General features: G+C 41.7%; 1 protein-coding gene across 1 annotated transcript; it reads right to left on the bottom strand.

Moving 5' to 3' along the window:
- Positions 1–2,302: 2,302 nt before the first annotated feature.
- On the bottom strand, positions 2,303–19,396 carry fntb (farnesyltransferase, CAAX box, subunit beta). The gene is made up of 12 exons (XM_079572247.1): positions 19,173–19,396; positions 17,657–17,721; positions 15,339–15,411; positions 14,020–14,111; positions 9,569–9,715; positions 9,121–9,204; positions 8,068–8,154; positions 7,624–7,753; positions 6,356–6,488; positions 6,110–6,221; positions 5,354–5,468; positions 2,303–2,497 (listed from the first exon to the last, which is right to left on the bottom strand). Exons 1-12 carry the CDS (start codon positions 19,269–19,271, stop codon positions 2,333–2,335), a joined length of 1,302 nt encoding a protein of 433 aa, XP_079428373.1. The 5' UTR covers positions 19,272–19,396; the 3' UTR covers positions 2,303–2,332.
- Between the last annotated feature and the right edge of the window lie 566 nt (positions 19,397–19,962).

Below are 19,962 nucleotides of genomic sequence, written 5' to 3'. Positions count from 1 at the left end.
CTGCAGTTTGGCCTTGAACACAAGATGGCCGCTCCCATCATCACTTCCTGAATAGAGAGAGGCTGCAGGTCATATGAAAATTTGCAACTCGCCCTTATTTTGTAAAAAGGATGCGCCTCACAGGACCTCACTGATGAAAGGGTTACATTTATAGATGGCCAGTTATTGTAGTGTGAATAATGCTATAAGACATAGGTTGCATTAACTAGACAGTTTTTGAGAGACCTCTACAGAAAATCTACAAATGTTTTCCCTTATCGTTCTTTGGAAGTGATGAGATCCACAAACCTGCCATATTCATTTTATGGCTGAAAGTCCTTTGATCAGACCATCAGCTACAGATACAGAGATATTAACCATAAGTTATAACCATGTCAAAAATTCAGCATTTTGACCAATACCAGAGTTGGCACAATAGAATTCTATACACACATTTTATTTATAGTATTTATTTGTTACTTTTTTTTTTTTAATTTTGGGGCAACGTTCTCGAACAATAATGAAAAATAATTAGTTCACATTTGGAATTAGGTCAAATATATTAGCGGGGTTTTGTTTTTCCTCTATTATATATCGTTGTTGAATTGTGTGTAAATAGAGCGGTCAAACTGGAAGAACGAGCGCGCGTGGGCTGAAAACCGCGCTGAATGCAAACACCGTGCGTGTGAAGAGACATAAGCCTCTGTCAGAGTTTGGCGCTCACTTCAACATTTTGACCCCTCACGCGCCCTAGACCCCTGTGCATTGCGCGCGTTGACGTTCTATTTGCGCTCTCAACGTACAGTAAAATGACGCCATACCTCCCCACAGTCACAGGGCGGGCCTTCACAGCGGAGTGTTTCCTGGTGAGGAGCGTCGGGTGTGAGAGCAAGCATTGAACCCAAAACCTTTGAATCATAAACTGCGCCTCCTACTCACTGAGCTGAAGTGTCACTGCCAACCAGCCTTCACAAGGCATTCATCACTGACATCACCAGAGGCATCCGACGTGTGGACTGTCTGAAAATAAAGTCGTTTTATTTACTATGTTTTTTTTTTTTTTTTTTTTTACAAAATTATAATTTCTTAAAATGACTGCAGTCCTCAGATCAACCACACAGGCAGAAGTTGGACTGGTGGGATTTGAACCCACAACATCAGGACGAAAGAAACGGCCATTCGATGACCACAGCTTATTGACCACAGCGGTCATGTCTGTTCTCCTCTGTCATAGACCGTTTGAATACTCTGAGTGAAGTTCGTCTGACAAAGGTCAGAGGTCAGAGGTGGCGTAGCTCCGGGTGTAGAGGAGTCCGTGCAGTATCGCCCATGATCCCAAGGTTCTGAGTTTGAACCTCAGTCGTGCACATATGATCAACGTCACAGGACAGTGGCTCAGACACTGGCTGTACCTTTACTTCTATGTGTTTTAACTAAGATGCATTTCCACAAAAATACTAGTCAAGAATGACCCAGATGGGACTTGAACCCACAACATCAGAAGAGAGAAACCTTTTACTGCTCTGACACGGCATCACTCTAGCTAGCATACATTAATGACATCTGAATACTCTTAGTCAGAGACGGCAGTAGCTTAGTGAACATACTGTGTGTTTGGGTTTATCACGGGCCATCTGCAATCCAAAGGTTGTAGGTTCAACTCCCTCTCAGTGTGTCAAGCCAGTGCAGAAACAGAAGAAACCAATACTCCAGAAGAAAACATTTGAGTTTGTGTTTCGATGTGGCCTTAATCACTCATATGGTGGGTTCTTCCACATCATAAATAAGAGACCAGTTAATAATCAATACTTCTAATATTTACTCCAGTAATTATTTGGGACACCACCCTTTACATCTCCTTGACTTCTTTAGGTGAGGTAGAAAAATCAAATACAAATACGGGCTTGATTATGGGGCCCTCATCGCTCTGGTCAGGTTTTTCTGGTTCCTGTGATAGTGGCTGTTGTCGGGATGCACTTGAGTGACTCTTTATGTGACGTTGTTCCCTTTGCCTTATTTCACCGGCACCATTGCAAACAGGTTCTCAATGAAAGGTGCTCCGCCCATGCGCAACACACCACATCGTTAACATTCTTCCTGTATGTGTTCACCATGTAGACAAAATCAACTCCCGGCACAGTGATAAGAAGTACTAAAGCGCTTTTATTGACTAGGTATCAATTCCATCCTCACATTGTCCTATTGTGACAATACAGCACACACAAACACTGCTTTGTTCAGCCCATGCTGCGCACACACAGCATCCTGGATTTCCTGATTTCTGTGCCGTCGAATCCTGCTCGCTGCCTTTACTATTGGGACGTCCGTTCATCCTCCGCGCTTTACGTAGGCACTAGGAGTCCGGTCGCTCTGCCTGAGGAGGTGTGGGTGAAGACGGCGAAGACGGGTCGGCGTCTGACGATGGCTTTTTGTCTGTCGGGACGGGCAGTTGGAGAAAATGGTGCAAGGCTTGGGCCACTTTGTCCGGACACATGTTGTAGACTGGGTGAGTTGGTGCCTACAGGCAGAAGAGAGGGGTAAAAAAACGGTTTAGTTGACTGTTTTTTGTTGAGCGTTTGGGATTACGTAAGATGATGTGGGTGTGACCGCAGTTTTGTGTTTTGCTGGCCTCTAGTGTGGCCGTTATGTATGAAACATTCCTTGCTCCAAAATAAATATGCAGCCTGGGGTAAGGATACAAGAGAAAAGGCAATATGGAAAAAGCAAAAAGCACACATTTTCAGTATTTTTACACACTGCAGAACATTTCAAGTTATACAGTTAGAAGAGCAAGTAAAACCGTTGTAAACTCAAACCATAAAGCTGTCGAAATCAAACTAATCTAATGCTCAGGTACAAACAATAACACACTACCAGACCACAAAATAAAAGGTCACATGTTCTTATATCCGGTTGAAGCGCCTTTAGCTTGGATTACTGCTTACATTCGCTGTGGCAACTTTTTTTTTGTGTTATTAATTTTAAAGGGGCAAGTTAGCCATTTTATACTCACTACTGCCACCTCAGGTCATACGTGTAACTGCACCTTCTATATTAAGCTTGGGCATGACGGCACTTCTGACCCGAATTAACACCATTTTGAGTGACAGTGCAGGATTTTAGAGGGAGTTGTGGTGAACAGGTCTGAGCTCATTCTACACCTTAGGACATTGTTGAAACATGTAGGGGGAGAAAAATACACAATTTTGACATCTTTAAACTCTGTATAGTCTCTTTAAGGTTCATTGAATAAAAAAATAAATAAAAAAAATATCTGACCATCTCTCATTCGTGAATTGTTTTTAGATCTTTCTGTTTGATATTTATGCAATCACTGCTTCGACTATTGTTCCCGTGGCATATTAATGCATTCTAAAATAATATTTTCACCACCCTCTTTGAATTTGGAGGTCACACAATGTCTCATCTGTAAATATTTCCCAAAGTGATCCTTCCCTTCTAATTTAAATTTTGGAACAAGATTTGCACAAGATACAAATTGCCCATTGTTTCAATAGTATGTATGCCATGGGAATGGCTGTGGAGATGTTTTTAAAAAGCTTCTGCAATGTCAAAACATCCAGTGTTGCAGTACTTTTGTGTACTTTTGTGTTTCTGAACCTAGACCTGACCGACTGCAGTGACCCCAGATCAGAACACTGAGTTACATCCTGGTGGACACTTGTTTTGGTCAGGCAGTGTATTTTTTCAGTTGGTAATTAAAATAAAGCAGTATTTAAATCTAAGGTTTAAGGTATAAAAGATATAATTCTAGTATAAAAACACCAGAAGGGAAATAAAGGCTGTGTTTTTTCCTTTTTATGAAATGTTATACTGAGTGGCTCTAACGTAAAGCCTTGATACCCGATTTATCCTGTTCAATTTTTCAAATATTTCGTTTTGACCCAAACTCGTTTCTAGCTCTCACAATCCCCTCCTGCACATCCTGCACAGGCAAATTAATTATATGCATGTTTCATGCTGGTGTACAGCTTTGAGCGGTGGCAGCGGGGAACTCTGCACTCATTTAGATTCGACTTCTGTCCTCCATCACTCAATAAACATTAAGGTGAAGAAGATAATGCAACAAGATCTGTTTTTTTTTTTTACATACTCTGAGGTGCAAAAAAAAAAAATGTACTCTACAACAACAAAAAGTCAGCTTTATGTAAATCTGATGATGAATACGTTTATTTCATTTAAGAGAAGGTATCTATCTATTTATTTCTGCAGTGTTGTGGTGGTTTGATAATCCTTCTTAAAAGTAATGCATGTGTGCCAATATTTTTCAACATCTGTGTAAAATACTTTTTGGCACTTTTTATAAAATTTTAGTACACTTGAGAGTGATACTTTTATATTTATGTGGTACTTTAAACTGACAAAAACACTAGGTGAAAACCGGTCCAATTCAGGACTATAAAGTAAATCATCAGAGCAGGTCTTCTATTCATTTGAAATCCTAAAAATATTAAGGTGATACTGAATTAACACAAATCAAGCAAATACTCAAACCATTAGATTCACCAATGAGCGAATAATCTGTCAGACGACCTGAACCTTTTCAGGAAACCACTGAACACCGGGCTCTCCTCTTGACTTACTGTAAGTGCATTTACCAGTTACTTAAACAGGAACCTCACGCGGCGGTCGCTCTCCTTACTGTAAACCACATCCTTCTTCTCCTCAGCTAAACCCACCGTCAATACCCATCAATCGATCAGCCTTAAATTCCCTTAATGCCACACAGCGCAGCGTCTCACCCAGGAAAAAGCATCAAACACAAGCTTTTCTTTCATAACGGGTGTTTTACTGGTTTATTGCTGAGAGCGGGACACGGCTCGTCTCCATGGAGATGTCGTTGCCTTTCTTCAAGGACACTCAGCCAAACATTACTTCCTCATCTAAATGATTTATTTTGATAACTCGGCTCATCTTTTCTCATAGTATAACAACCTACACAAATAGTATGTTGTTATGTTGCTGTCTGAGCTCAGGCTTGTGCAGGGTGTTTCATAATGACCAACATTCTCATTTGTGCACACTTTACTGAGCGATGAAACCACACTTAGGTACTCTGATGTACAACAATTGATTAAATTGATATTTGACATGATATGACCAGCGCCCACACCCGAGGTTGTTGCAAATGTGCTCAGTGTTTTAAAACATCTGTTTATTACTGTAACATAATCAATTTTAGAAATGTACTACTCGTAAAGAAATACAGTATCTGTTTTTTACCATACACAGTGCATCATTTTCATTTTGAACAGCAGACTTGCCACTCATTTAGCTGCGGTTGCCATGCTGTTGCTACGTTGTGATATTCGTCTCCATAGTTGGAGCTTGTTCCTAATGATCTCAGCCTCACCAGTCTGTTGTCCTCTTTGCCCAGGATCAGCTCGTGATGCGTCCGCAGGTTCCCGAAGTGCTGAGCTACGGACAGTCCACTGAGGCAGTAACACGTGTGGTAGAAGTCTCTGGCTCTGCGGTGACACAGGAGAGACAAATAACTCTTCAAATATCCTTCATGGCCACTTTTAAAAACAGTAATTGTGTGTGTAGCTTGAAAGGTTAGAGGCCAACTTCAACTTGAGTGCCCATTTTAAGCCCAACTCAGACACTTCACACAGGCAGGGAGTGTGACGTGTCTTGCCCAAGGACCAAACAACAGTATAACTCTGCATTTGCGCTGAGATCAAATATCGTAGTCAGGGAACATAAAAGGAACACAAACCAAGGACATCACAAGCTCCCAGTCCACATGAACGCAGCATTGCAACATCCAGGGTTATGGCTAAGATATTTACTGGATATGTTTAAAATGCAACTCAATTATCTTTTTTCATTCTCAGGGATGTTGGAGATCAATAAAGTCATTCTGATTCTAAAATGAAGATTCTGGCCACAGGACTTATCCAAAACACACGTCGAAACCGGTTTGGAAAGAATACAGTCCTGCCTAAATAATTGGTAAAATGAGATTTCATTTGACGGTGATTAACTGTGCCGCCCACTGTGCCACTGTTGTCTGAAACTACATTAGAGAGACTGACTGCAGCACTGAGCAAAAGGCGTTTCTACGTGTGCCCGCTGAGTGTGTGAGAGTCCAGATGGTGGTACTGACTTGCCGGGCTTGTCCACAAGCCCCCCTGAGGGGTTCTGGCAGCACAGGAGGATGTACTCCTGCAGGGCCTGCTGCTCGAACATCCACCGCTGCTCACTCAGCGCCGACTGCCCTGCAAACACAGCCACGGACGCAACGACAAGGTCACAACATGGCCGACATACTGTAGGTTTCACTTCCTTTTTCACTTGAGCTGCAGTTCTGGTGTATGTGAAAGCTGATGTGCAGATGTGCGGATGTGCTTACCCTCTTTGGAGAAGGCCCTGTGCAGCAGAGGCAGGAGTCCGGCCTGCCAGAAGGAGTAACAGCCGTCCACCAGTTTATTACAGCGGCCTTGGAAGCCTCCCTCCAGACGCATCTGTCTGCTCACCACCCATCGCTGACGGACACGCAAAACACACAGGGTATTTCAGTCAATGCAGGGCCAGGCTTTATTAACTGTGTTGTTGAAATTAAAGCAAAGACAAAAGTAAGGCCAAATTCATTCAGGAAAACCAGCCACAACACTCACCCTCGTCCCAGTTGTGGAATTATGGCGAACAAGCTCATATTTACTTACTCTTAAAGTGGTTCAGCTCCTCAGACCGGACTCTGAACTTTGCTGGGAGCAGAACGCCATCAGCTCGTCTGATTTACATTGACCTCAATGGTGTCACTGTCCACCTCAGCTCCCATGACTTCCCCTGGTACAATATTACCACTACCACACACTAGCACTTCCTCGGCTTCTAGCACGAAGGATCTTTCTGACAAATCCCGAGCAAATTCCACTATAAAGCCAGCCAGACACTGTGCCTGTTCCTATTCAAAACGACAGGACAAGCAAAAGAACTACATCAATCTATTTTGTCCTCTGCATAAGTCAGTCAAGGTCAGAAAGTCTGCTGCTCTGCTTTGACCACAGATTGCCAAAACATCTCCATGGAAACAAGCTGGTGATGTCCCACTCCGAGCAGTATTTTTCAGCAATAAAAACACCTGTAATTAAATAAATGCCTGGATTTTATTCTATTTCTGGGTAAAAAATGTTAAATATTGTGGCTACTGAAAGAGCTAAATGTGCATTACTTTAATCTAAAACTGTATTGCAGTAGAAAGTACAGATGCCTTCTCTAAAATGTAGTGAGGTAGAGAGTATCAGTCGGGCACAAATGTTCAAAATGTACCCTTTTATAACTCATCATTATGACATCCTCGGGCCCTCTCTTAATCTCGTAACGTAGAAAGAAAACAGATTTGAAATGTAGTACAAGTGAATCAATAAAGACCCAAGCCTCCACTTACAGGGCTCCTGCAAAATGTTTCTATCAGAACATCAACAGCTGTAAACCATTTCATTCTTTATTGAATCGATACAGTGGCGTCTCATACAGAGATAGAGCTGGATCTGAAATCTAATATAAACTTTAGAGGAGCTTTACCGATTCCGACTGACCAGACAAAGCTTCCCTTATTGGACTGAATCTCTGTGCTAGCACCACAGAGAGAGGTTTTTCTATGACACTCATATTTACCAGCAAAGCTTTGAGGTCCAGCATGTGCTCCTTGTCCAGTATGACCATGGCCGCCGTCCCACAGAAGGTGTACCCGCCGTGGGCCTCCAGACCCGGGACTCCGCTCAGACCGCCCTCCCAGTTCTGACACCTGTGGCACAGTACACACAAGAACATGGCTGTAATCCGCACCAACCAATCAACTACTTTTACATGACAAAAATGACAGTTACTTATGCAAAGATGACATTTTGCTCCGGTTTTTGATTTACTCAGAGCTTCTGGACTGGAGCTTACAGGCTATAGGCCAGTGTAACGCCTGATTTTAGGCTCCCATCTCCTGTCATCGAGCCCCTGTCTCACTCAACAAACATTCCCTTTGCTTCTCTACTAGGTTTCTAGGCATTATAGCATCGCTCACTTCTGACACAGTAACAAAACCCTAAACCACTTGATACTTTGTACCTGAGTATCCAGCCTGGTGTGTCTTCAAACAGCGCTGACGTGATGATGTTTGTGAGAGAGGCTACAGAGGCCGCGCAGTACGCACTCCTGGAACAGACACAGAAATGAGTCAATCCGGTGAACCTAAAACCACCTTTAAATGCGACTTATCACACATCGAAATAAAGTAGGTCGATCTAAAGAAGTACAAATTAATTAGGCCTAGGTTCACTAATCAAATCTTTTTTTCTCTCTCTCTGTTGCGCTTTGGGAATATTATTTACTATTCATGAAACGGATACAAATGCTTGAAGTAATGAGATAATGTGTTCTCCAATGTGACTTGTACTAATATTTCTATGGTGGGAAGTGAGGAGGAGAAGAATTTTCATTAACTTTCACGTCTGATGTTCTTTGTTGAACCAGTGAAGAAATCTCAAAGCCTCGTTTCGGATCAAATATTCAAAGAGCAGAAAACCACAGAGAAAAAGAACAAATATTTCATGTGGAGCCCAAGAATCTGTGGGTTTTAGTCGTTAAAACATTCACTGTGATGACTACAGATATTAATACATGATGGAATAAGATCTACACTCATGTTTTGATTGCATTTGATGACCTGCTTTCACAAAACACAAACTCTTTTCAGCGAAATAAAGGATGTGGAATTGACATCAGGTCAACCCCAAATCGAAATCCCTTTGTAATATCATACTGAACAGAAAGAAACCTCGGATTGTGTGGTGTTCGGGGAAATGGTGGCTCAATGGCTACAGAATCTGCCTACGGATCCTACGGATCCAAAAGGTCAGTGGTTCAAATGCAGCTCTAACCAGTGCGCACTGTGGTTTGCGTCCTTGGATAAAACTACTAAAAAAGCACAGACATTTCCAGAAATTACTTATGTTATGTACATGTACTCTTACCAAAAATCTTAATCAAACATTAATTAATTATACGAAAAAGTGCTATACAAATACAAGTCTTCTACCCACTGAGCGTAGCACGTCCTGTACTTATGCTCAGTAGCTTTGTGGGCCTTGGGCACTTGTACGCACTTTGCTGGACTCTTACCGGACATCCACCTCTCCTCCGATGTGCATCACGAATGAACCATCCGGCTGCTTCACGGACCATAGGAAATCTAACAGCTTTTCCCTGGAGAAACAGAGAGGCGAGAAGAATGAGCCGAGTGGTGTGGAGTGACGTCAATGAGCGTACGCTCCTGCACTCAACACCTCAATTCATTTATTGATCTGACTCACAGCAAAAAATCCTTGAAATGAATTATACATTTTTAATTTAGTCCCATTTAGATCTGCAATGTTTTTTTGTTTTTTGTGATATCTGCCTCAAAAGAGAAGCTCGGGGGGACGATCTTTGAAACCAGATGAAATAAGATAAGATAAGATAATACTTTATTGATCTCACAGATGGAGAAATTGCATTCGATGAGAGAGCATCCGGCAGCAGCACCCATTCAGTGCGCGCCACTCTTTTTTTTTTTAAAGCAGGGGCGTACCGGTCAATGATACTGTAGGCCTCCTCTGTCCCGATGATGCATAGGGCGTTGACTGCGGCGTAGGTGGGGGCGAGGTGGGCTTGCTGTCCCGGGCCTCCAGCGAAACCTCCGCTCGGACTCTGGCAGCGCGACAAGAACTGGCACACGCTGAAGAAAACAAGATCATCATTTTATCTCACATCATTGAAAGGTTTTTTGTTATATACACTGAGCTCCAAATGAAGGGTTTTGGCTTCATTCACGCAGTTCTCAGCAATCCTCCTGAATCCTCCTGAATCCTGCTCTCTACGTTTTTTACTTCATAGTGTCAAACAGGAAGAGCGCGACGTTTATAACAGCTTTTAAACCCGTGTGCTCTGAATCAGTCACAAATCTTTTAGCAGTACGATGATTACGCTTAATCTTTTGTAAAACATCAAAGGCTTATTTCATGCTTTTCATCAGCAGAGAGATCCTTTTTCTTACCATTATTGCTGGAAAATGGTGGCCTGCTTTTGATTTCAGTAAATATGACCTCCTAATGCTGCAAATTCAACAAATTACCATTTTCAGTTCTTTATGAAAATAATGAGTTGCATAATAATTTGGAACAGTAGATTTTGAGTAGTTTATTATATTTATATTTTTGAATTAATTACTGCTACCACAGGGAGTTTTTTTCAATCACATTCATATTGTGAGCAAAGCTCTCGATTTACCGATCGATCTACGTTCCCACTCTCACCTATGGTCATGAGATTTGGGTAATGACCGAAAGGACAAGAACGCGAATACAAGCGGCCGAAATGAGTTTCCTTCGCAGGGTGGCTGGGCGCACCCTTCGAGATCGGGTGAGGAGCTCAGTTACCCGGGAGGAGCTCGGAGTAGAGTCGATGCTCCTTCACGTCGAAAGGAGCCAGCTGAGTTGGCTAGGGCATCTGTTCCGGATGCCTCCTGGCCGCCTCCCGCGGGAGGTGTTCCAGGCATGTCCTAGTGGGACAAGGCCTCGTGGAAGACCCAGGGCACGCTGGTGGGACTATGTCTCCGAGCTGGCCTGGTGTCGCCTCGGGGTCCCCCAGAACAGCTGGAGGTGGTGTGTGTGGATCGGAAAGTCTGGGCATCTCTGCTCATATAATACAGTCAAAAACTTCAAAATTATGCTGACTGACTGTCATTTGCATTGATAGTTTAGAAAATCATTTGCATAATAATTTGGAACGCAGTGTACATAAGCCCAATGAAGTCGTCTTCTGATGAGCACATAGACATGAACAAATAATATGAGATGCTTTAACACACAAGCGTAACTACAGAGAAAAGGGACAGAATTACGAGCAAGAATTGGAGAAGAATGTAGTCTGGGTGGTCAGGCTAAGTAGCTAGAAAAATAGCACCAATAGCACTTTTTCATCCAGATTAATTAAAGCTCATTAACTTGGATATTCCTTAAATTCACTCAGCACTAGCACTCAGCCAACAGGATCAGTTAATCCCAGTGCATATAAATTAACTACTAAACCATGACTTATCTGTAAACCAGGTCCAGGCCCAAACGAAGGACCAACCCAGGCTCGTGTTTGGGAGAGCAGGATCTTGCTGCGGGGCAGTGCCAGCCGCAGAGTTGGCAGGCCTGGCTCTCTCAATGGGAGCGTGGGCAGCCAGTCTGTTCGCTCTGGTTCTGCGATATATGAGCCTCGTGACGGTTTGAAATGTGAATAGATGATCATTTTCTAAAGAGGAGAAATAAACACCAACTGGCTTCATTGAAAATAGTACTACGTTTTATTCAAACTCAGTGTAGGCGATAAGATAGTAATTATTACACTAAACTGTATTGGAGGTCATCCCTGTAAATGAACTAAGCCAAGTGTATTTATTTGTTGTTGTGTTGTTTGCTTTCTCTGGATAATCCTGTTTCCCTCATTAACTCACAGCATTAGAGGTCGACCCATATGCCAATGCAGATATGCACGGCCAATTTTTCCAAATGTCTGGTCTATAATCCTGGGCATGAAACTTCTAAACTGTAAAATGTGCTTCATTAGAGGCATAGGGCTGATTTATTCCAACATTCCTGTTTCGTAGATACTTCAGAGGGATTTTGTTTTAAAGAGAAAAAAAAAGGGTAGGTTTGTATAATAATAATAATAATAATAATAATAATAATAATAATAATAATTAATAATAATAATGTCTGTGCAAAAGATACACATTGAATAAGTAAAACAATAATGGTGCAACTCCACAAGAAATTTAATATGTCTTTATCTCTTATGATTCAGAAATGATAAGCAAAAGTCTGTAAAAAATTGATAGAACTTGTGACCGATTTTCATGGCGATGTTTCTCATCTCTCTTTAACTGAGCTCTTTCCAATGCAATCAACTGGAGTTCTCGATCAGTCTCGGTTCCAGAGATATCGGCCTTTTATTCGGCATTATTGTAGCCATACCGCCTTTGCTCTGCCCGACCCCGTCACACCTTGGAAGCGAAGCAGGGAAGGGCCTGGCTGGTTCTTGGATAGGAGACCGCTTGGAAACACCAGGAAGCCTGGCGAAGGTAGTGTGTGTGTGAGTGAGAGGTAGGTGGTGGTCGCTGATGGCACAGACTGGTTGCCTCGGTTACCATCACAGAGTGTGGAGAGAATTAAAATGCACAAAATTGTAAAGCGACTTGGAAAAGCTCTATATTAGATGAATGCATTATTATTATTACAATTTAATAAAATACCCAAATATCAGCCCGATATATCGGTCGACCTCTACAGAGTATGTCTAATACTAGGCTTATAATCCAGCGAGCGACATGTGGCCACAGTGGGAGTGAAGGTTGGGTTAAAGACGAGAACAATAAAGTATGGCTACAGCCGGGTTTTGTAATCTGTGGTGTAGGAAAAGTAGGATGGAAAGTAGGAAGGCGGAAAGTAGGATCCTTCTGGCAGTACGAGTATGCAATTCTAAATGTAATGGTAAAGCAGTACTGCAACTGTAACACTGCTGGTTAACTACATCATAACTTGTGACACATTTCCAAGTTCTTACTCAAAGGAGACTGACTTGTTGTTCTTCTATAATGGGCTGGACTCATAACAACAACACCACCAATATGCCAGACAAAGTTTTTTTCTACTACTTTGTAACTTTTCATGAGCAACATTTCATCCCTCTAAAGCCGCCATCGCTTTCTTCTCTGTGCGGTTGAATATTCATATGCGCATGACAAATACAGTGGTACACAGCAATCCCACTGGAGCAGGCTTAGATTCCGCCTGAGCCAGTCATCATCTATTATCATTTAGTACTGCGGCGTCCCATTTGCTGCACACAAGTCATACTGTGTGATCTTTTATTTATACAGCACTAAACCCACATTACACAGTGCTCGGAGCAGTAAGAGCAGGGTAATCCTGTGAATACTCACAGAAATAGGGAACAAAAAAATAACTGTACACAACATCCGTCTTTGTAGAATACTCATTTTAGAACTTGGATATTTGTCTTTACAATCCTGCAACTATTGAGCTGGAACTAGATTCAAGGTTAGGTGGATCTATCTGGACAATTGACCTATTGTGCATGTTTTGGGGTTGATGGGAAAAGGGAGCAGCTGAAGGAACAACTATTAGTCGTACACTGCACAAATCTGGCCTTTATGGAAGAGTGGGTTGATTCCGGACCTGTCTGGTGTGTTCTTGGACTTCATGATGCTTCTGCTCCACAATAGTCTCTGAGACCATCACAGAGCAGCTGTATTTGAACTGACATTACACACACAGGTAGACTCTATTTAGTCATTGGGTCAACATGTGATCATTCAGAAATCTTCATTCAACTTCTGAAGGCAATTGGTTGCACTAAAAGGAAAAGGGGCCCGAAATGTATGCACATGGCACTTTTCACTATTTTCATTTCATCATGTATACATTTAATTTCACTTCACAATTGTGTGTCACTTAGTGTGTGTCTTTCACATAAAATTTCAATTTCAATATATTAATGTTTATGGTCCATAGCGTGGCAAAATGTTGAAAAGTTCAAGGGGGTGTATGTTTCCTTTGTGCTATGACATTTGATTCAAACAAACAGCACAGCCTGAATGCATCAGCTGTTTGTCTACCATTCACCAAAACATCATCAACAAAACCACAAATACGATTGTTATTTTTCAACACTCACTACTGTATTTTCAATGCCACTAATGCAAAAGATCTACACATCGTTTTCCAAAAAAGAAACCTGGACACTGGACGCATGTTTTTAAAGAAATGTAGATTTAAAGCCTGCCTGGAATCACATTTAATTATTTTTAATGGTCTTCATTTTCAGCAAAGTTCACTTGATGACTTTTAATGCCTCACACATTTGTACTGTATTATAAAAGTAATCAAAGTACTCCGACTCCCTGCCCCCAGAGCTGGACATGAACATATTAAATGACCAGTGTGTGGTCTTGAATGGAAGCGTGTGACTCACTCTGAGGCGATGTTGGTGGGAATGGGCTCCTCCAGCAGCTCCAGACTGTGGAGGATCCAGAAGCACAGCCACGGTCTGCTGGCGTCCAGACACTGTCCACACACAGAGACATCCCACACTTAGAGGAAGCAGCAGGAAACAGGTGGTTCAGAAAGTTTTCACACTTCTTTTATTTCTCTTTTATAAGTCAACAATATAGAATGAAGTGCAACCACAATTTAATCAAAGAATCCACTTAGCTTTCTAAATAAACAAATCCATGGAAGCAACATTTGGAGACGTCTGGAGTATATTCTTCCCCTCAGGCAACATTATTTTCATATTTATACAATATTGTGTTCAAACGTTGTTCAAGTTTGGGACAGACAGAAACACCATTCTTTCATCTCTCACTTTTTATGCCGAGTACAGACCACTGAACGCAAGACGTGACCTTCCCCGCAGCAGATTTGCATATTTTGGCAAAGTGAACACAATGGTCCTATTTTTTATCTGAAGCAGAAAAGGCCAAAGAGTCTCTTGTCTGGAGGCGGACACTGGTGCTCGGTGACAGTAACTGGCCAGGACTTGATTTAGGAGCAGGAGCTTGTATATCTTGCCATAGGGCAAACAACGGATTCGGATTAGGGCTGCACGACATGGGAAATAAAATTCTATAACAACAGTCCTGCTCGGAACATAACTGATCCTTCCCATCGATATATCATTTCTCAACATCCACTGGTTCATAATCATTTGGTGCAGTCTTATGTAGATTTAGCTGGTCTTGCTGATCTCATTAAGTCTGTTCCCTGGTGGCCTCCTTTTGGAGACACAGTCTGCTCTCCGCAGCCAAGAACGGGCTGCGTTTGGGAGATGCTCTGTCACGTTGTGCTTCTGAAACCAGTTTGAATTTTCATAAATGGCGTGGATATAATGGTAAGCACCAAATTAGACCTCATGCTGGGCCAATTGAATATTTCATTAGGCTGGCCTTCTCTAAGTCAGTGAACTTGGAAAGTACTCATCTGTTCACGTTTTGAGTCAGTTAAACCTGGTTAAAGGGGGCTGTGAACGTTTGCCTTGTACGACATTTTAGCCATAACTGGGACCATCACTATGAAAAGTGCTAAACAAATAAATGATCTTCCCTTCCTTCCTGCGGAATGATTTTTCACACAGAAAGTTTCCAATGGAGCCGTAGAAATGTTTATTAATCTACAGCAATGAATAAATAGCACTGCACAATAAATGTTTATTACATCCTTAAACGGTTACATTTATAGTCACCACAGATGAAGCAGAAGAAGATTTATACCTCTGGACATTGAACACTTTACCTCATAAGCGTCTGAGAGGTGCCGCAAGCCCTTCTTGAGATATTGGTAGTGCTGCTCTCGCAATAAGGTCGGCCTGGAGGCAAGAACACAGAAAGATGTGTTAACCAGGCGTTCAAGGCAAACGAGCTTCATTGGAGCAAAGATTTGAATGTTGTCAGCTATAAAATGAAGAAAAATGCGGCTAGTGCATACTGTTCTGCCGTTGTGCTCCGGGGCAAGGTATTTTACCCCGTCTGCCTGTGACAACAGAACTCCCAGGATCATTCAGGTGCTCAAACCCCTCCACCACGTTAAGGTGGCGGTTCCAGGAGGCGCCAAATATTAAACAATTCAAGAAAATATGCATAGATATGAATTTTGAAAGTTATAAAAGTAAAGCCGGAAATTACTTTGCAAACATAATGTTTAATGTACGATGATCAAAGTACTTGTGTTTCAGTAAGAAAGCAATAAAACTAAGGGAAGTAGAGCTAATGTATTAAGACTTTGAAAGAGGGGGTGGGAATTAAGAAGTGTTAAACTTCATCCCACTCCTTTTTGAACAGCTGTGATTTGTTCGTTGGGTCATTGTTTTATGTTGTACATCTTTTCATTGTGTGCTTGAAATAAAACTAAACATGTCACAAAAACTGGTAAGTAAGCATGGTGAAATATTTTTTCATTAAAGTGGCAAATAGCTGCTAATTTAAGCTTATTCTAGTATAAATAGAGTTCAATAGAGTTCATTTAGATAAGGGAGATGGGAAAGACAAAAATAGCTTTGCTACTCTGTGGATTTTTCTCTCTAGAACCAAGTAAAAAATCAACCACTGCATGGCACGCCCTTCTTCAGTCTATGACAAAGAGTATGCAGAGTCAAAGCCAGCCCCCGTTCAGAGGCTGCTCCGCTCACACGCCTTTACGAACAGCAGTAATTACACTTTACCCATCGCGGGTTAGTCACGGATCACTGCCATAAAGCTGCACACAGACAGAGCGAGGGGGAACCAAGACCATGCACAGCAGCTCTTCAGACCAACTCTAAAGCCTGGGACACATACTGTTACACAAATATCAAATAGAAAGGGGATGTGTGCATTTGTTATTTGATAGGACTTTTTCAGGTGGTCCTTCCTCAAATCTTTTCATTGACACTTTAGAAATGCATTAAAGTTGGGTGTTTTTCGGTTAAAACAACAGGCTGTGACATAGTTTACACATCTATAGATCAAGTTTCGTCCTGATTTGACCCTGATCTAATGGTAGTTCGTGGGGTCATGTTGTGAAACGTTTTGACCAGTTTGTTCAAAAAATGAAAATAATTGGGCGACTCGATTGCCACTAAAATGTTCACACGTTCACATAATTTCCATTCTCTCTCCCTGTGGCCGTCACCGAGCCGACGCGGAGCACCGCTGATCCACTACTAAATGCACGACCCCGCAATTATCACTTGAATCGCACTTGTTGTGGCAAGAAAAACATCCCCCGCTGGCTGCGAGCCGCCGAAGCGCCGGTGACATTCAGGGCCGGGCCAGTTGTCATAGAAATGGGATGAGTCAGACCATTAGCGGAGCGCTGCTGATGACAGCTGATGAGCGGAATACGTGGGCCGATCAAACCCAGCCTTTGGATAACACGCCGGTACGGTACATCAGAGCATCGTCAAAGATCATGGGGAAGATACAGCGTGGAAATGTGTGCTGCTGGCAATACGCTGAGGGCAATGATGGAGGTAGTATTTCACAGGAGCACAGGATAGTTATACAATCTATATGGTAATAGAAAACGCACTTATTTATTAAATGGTAAGATGATTAATAACCCTTACCCTAACCCAGTATAAGGTCTGTAAATTATCAGGAAGCATTGTTAGTGTTTTTTTGGAAATAATATGAAAACAGGACAAGAAAGTGCATTATTGAAACAAAGCTAGAAGTTTTCAAAGCTTAAACATTTCTCACACAATTCAGTCCATTCACCAGTAAAACCATAAAGCAAACCATAAACACAGTTTGAGAAGAAGATGGATGAGCCTTGAAGTTCATCCTGTGATCGTCTTCATAAGCAAAAAAGTAAGATGCTGTAGTAAAATGCAGGGGAAGCTGGTTTACATATCCAAAGCAGATTCTCCTCCACACGGCAGCAGGTACATATACATATGTACTTTCCATGGTTAGATTTACCGAATTTATCAAATCATGATTTAAAGAAGTTTATTTATATTATATTGAGAGAAGAATGAAAAATGATCAGATAAACTAAAACTAGAAACACTTAAAAACATGTTGACTGATTAATGGCAGATAAAAAGGTAAAAAGAGCTGAACAGAACTTACTCTGGTAAACTGTGAATCTGTTTGTAAACATTGATGACCTCTTCTATGCTGCGTTCCACTTTTTTCTAGAGAAAAAACAAACAAACAAATATGCATTGATCATGTTTGCAAATTTGATAAAAATTAAAGAACAATAACTGGAGTAGTAGTAGCAGGAACAACTACTATGACTCCAGTGTGGTGAAACGCCTGCTTTGAGTCAAGAGTGTCCAGCTCCGGCAATTTCAATTTTAAGATATATTAGTGGCGCCCATTAAAGTGATAGTCTGTAAGTTTGCAAAGTGGGGAGAGATAAAGCGAAATATGAAAGTAAACAATCAAATTCCTAACCAGAAAGCCACTCCTAGTTTGCAAAATGAAGGTGAACAGGAACAGAATTTTCAAAAGAAAATGATCAAGCTCCTCCCACTCCCTCCTGATTGGACCTGGCAAGCCAGTTCACAGGAAAAGCTCGTCTCATTGGTCAAAGTGGTATCCCAGGGATTCTGACTAGTTGCTGAAATCAGCGAAGGGAGGGACTTAAGATAAAAATATGATTATCTAATTTTACTTATGCTGCCTCAAATTTCAGACCCAGACAGTCAAGTAGACACAATCTACTAAATTTGTAAAACATTGAAACTTACAGACTATCACTGTAATACATCTTGGCATAGTCACCAACTCAGCCTTGAAGAGGTAATAGTTCTGTATATACTATGTCGAAGAAATCAAAAACATAGATCATAATCAGGAAAAAAGTTTTGCGATGTTAAAATATTTAGCGCAATCAAAAAGTTATTGAAATACAACTGTTATAAAAGTTGCAAAGTATTCACAGTTGGATTATCACCATTGTCAGTTGCCCAAATGGCCAGACAAAAGCGAGTATTGTTTTTGTCCACAGAGAGGCACAGAAGTCTCCTGCTGACAAACTTGGATAAGTCTTACAGATTTCATTATTTTCTAAAAAATGACAATCACCTGCATTTATACTAGTTTATCACTTCAGTTTTGGCCGCATTTTATTTGTATTTATTTTTTCATTATTATTATTCTCTTCCCTTTGAGAATAAGTGGAGAAAAATGTCATTCATCTTCACTTTGCTGCTCGTGTTAAAAACATAAGAGACAGTTTTAGCCCCTCGGACCCTTCAGCCTGTGCCTTCTCTTAACCTACAGAGGGGGACCTCTGCACTGGTGCGAAAGGGGATGATCGTGCAGAGATCGTCCTTGAAGTGTCATTAACGTAATGGAGTAAATTAACAGTAGCTTTGTAATGGCTAGAATTAACTGCATTAGTAGTTTCGCTGACTTCATTAAACTTAATCCCTTTAGAAGCTAGCAGTCTAAACGCGTATGTTCATTTAATCACGTCAACATTGCCAACCCCCCCAAAGGGAAAAATCCTCTAGATGTGCATTAGTTGACAGATATCACGCTGGTTCTTTATAAATCTGACCGAGCTCTCCCCATTCAAGAGTTGGGCTGAGTTAGCATTAGCCACTTTAGCCTGAAGGAGCTAATCTTGGCGCACCTGCTCCACCGAAGTGACTGTCTCCACGCCGTCGTCCACAAACTTTTCCTCGGGGTGACAGTCCCTGAAGCACCGGAGAGTGGTGGTCCCGGCTTCCATGGTGGCAGCGGTACAGTCGGCAGCGCGGGTATCCCGGGAGGAGAAGAGATGCTGTGGGGTTTGTTTTGGTACTCTGCTCGGCACACTCTCTCCAGCCCGTCTGCGCTCACTTCCGGCTTGGGTTGGGGTGGGCGGAGCCTCCGAGGAAACAGTCGTCTTTAGATTATAATATATTGACCACTTTGCACTAATGTTACTGACTGGAAATATACAAGACCTACCACCTGGAGCTTACTCATTAATAATTATGACTTACATTTTAAAAGTGAATAACAGGGACGCTTTTCTTTTGGTCAAGCTGGTTGTAAAAATGCCAATGGCCCTTCAAAATAAAGTTGCATTTTCTATACCTTTAAAATTACAGTTTGCTCCATATTCTATGATCTGAAAACGCACACGTTTAAAGCAAAAATAATTAAATAAATAGTTGTTGAGGGCTATACTGTTCAAAAATGGCATTGCAATACCTTTGTTAGGCGTCTGATCACATGAGAGCGCCACAGTGTGCCAGTGCCCAAAATATGCATGTCACCTTTTTCACAATGATGCAACAAGTCTTCTGAAGATGATTTCAATTAAATGTCAATTTCATTGTGTAGCTGAGAGGAGGATAACATGAAATCGCTATTTATCATACTGGGTCAAGCTGTAGTCGTACTATCTCTGTCGTTGCCTTGACTGTGCTTAGGCA

This window comes from Gobius niger (assembly GCF_951799975.1).
Source record: "Gobius niger genome assembly, chromosome: 15".
Lineage (NCBI taxonomy): Eukaryota > Metazoa > Chordata > Actinopteri > Gobiiformes > Gobiidae > Gobius > Gobius niger.
This window is presented reverse-complemented; position numbering and strand designations above follow the sequence as displayed.

Bases quoted from the DNA above. Each gene is read 5' to 3' on its own strand.
- fntb (XM_079572247.1), bottom strand. From the start codon at position 19,271: ATGGAAGCCGGGACCACCACTCTCCGGTGCTTCAGGGACTGTCACCCC. The intron at 17,722-19,172 runs GTGCGCCAAGAT...TTTTTTCTCTAG, and splicing joins CAGTCACTTCGGTGGAGCAG to AAAAAAGTGGAACGCAGCAT. The intron at 2,498-5,353 runs GTGAGGCTGAGA...TTCTGCCTGTAG, and splicing joins GCAAAGAGGACAACAGACTG to GCACCAACTCACCCAGTCTA.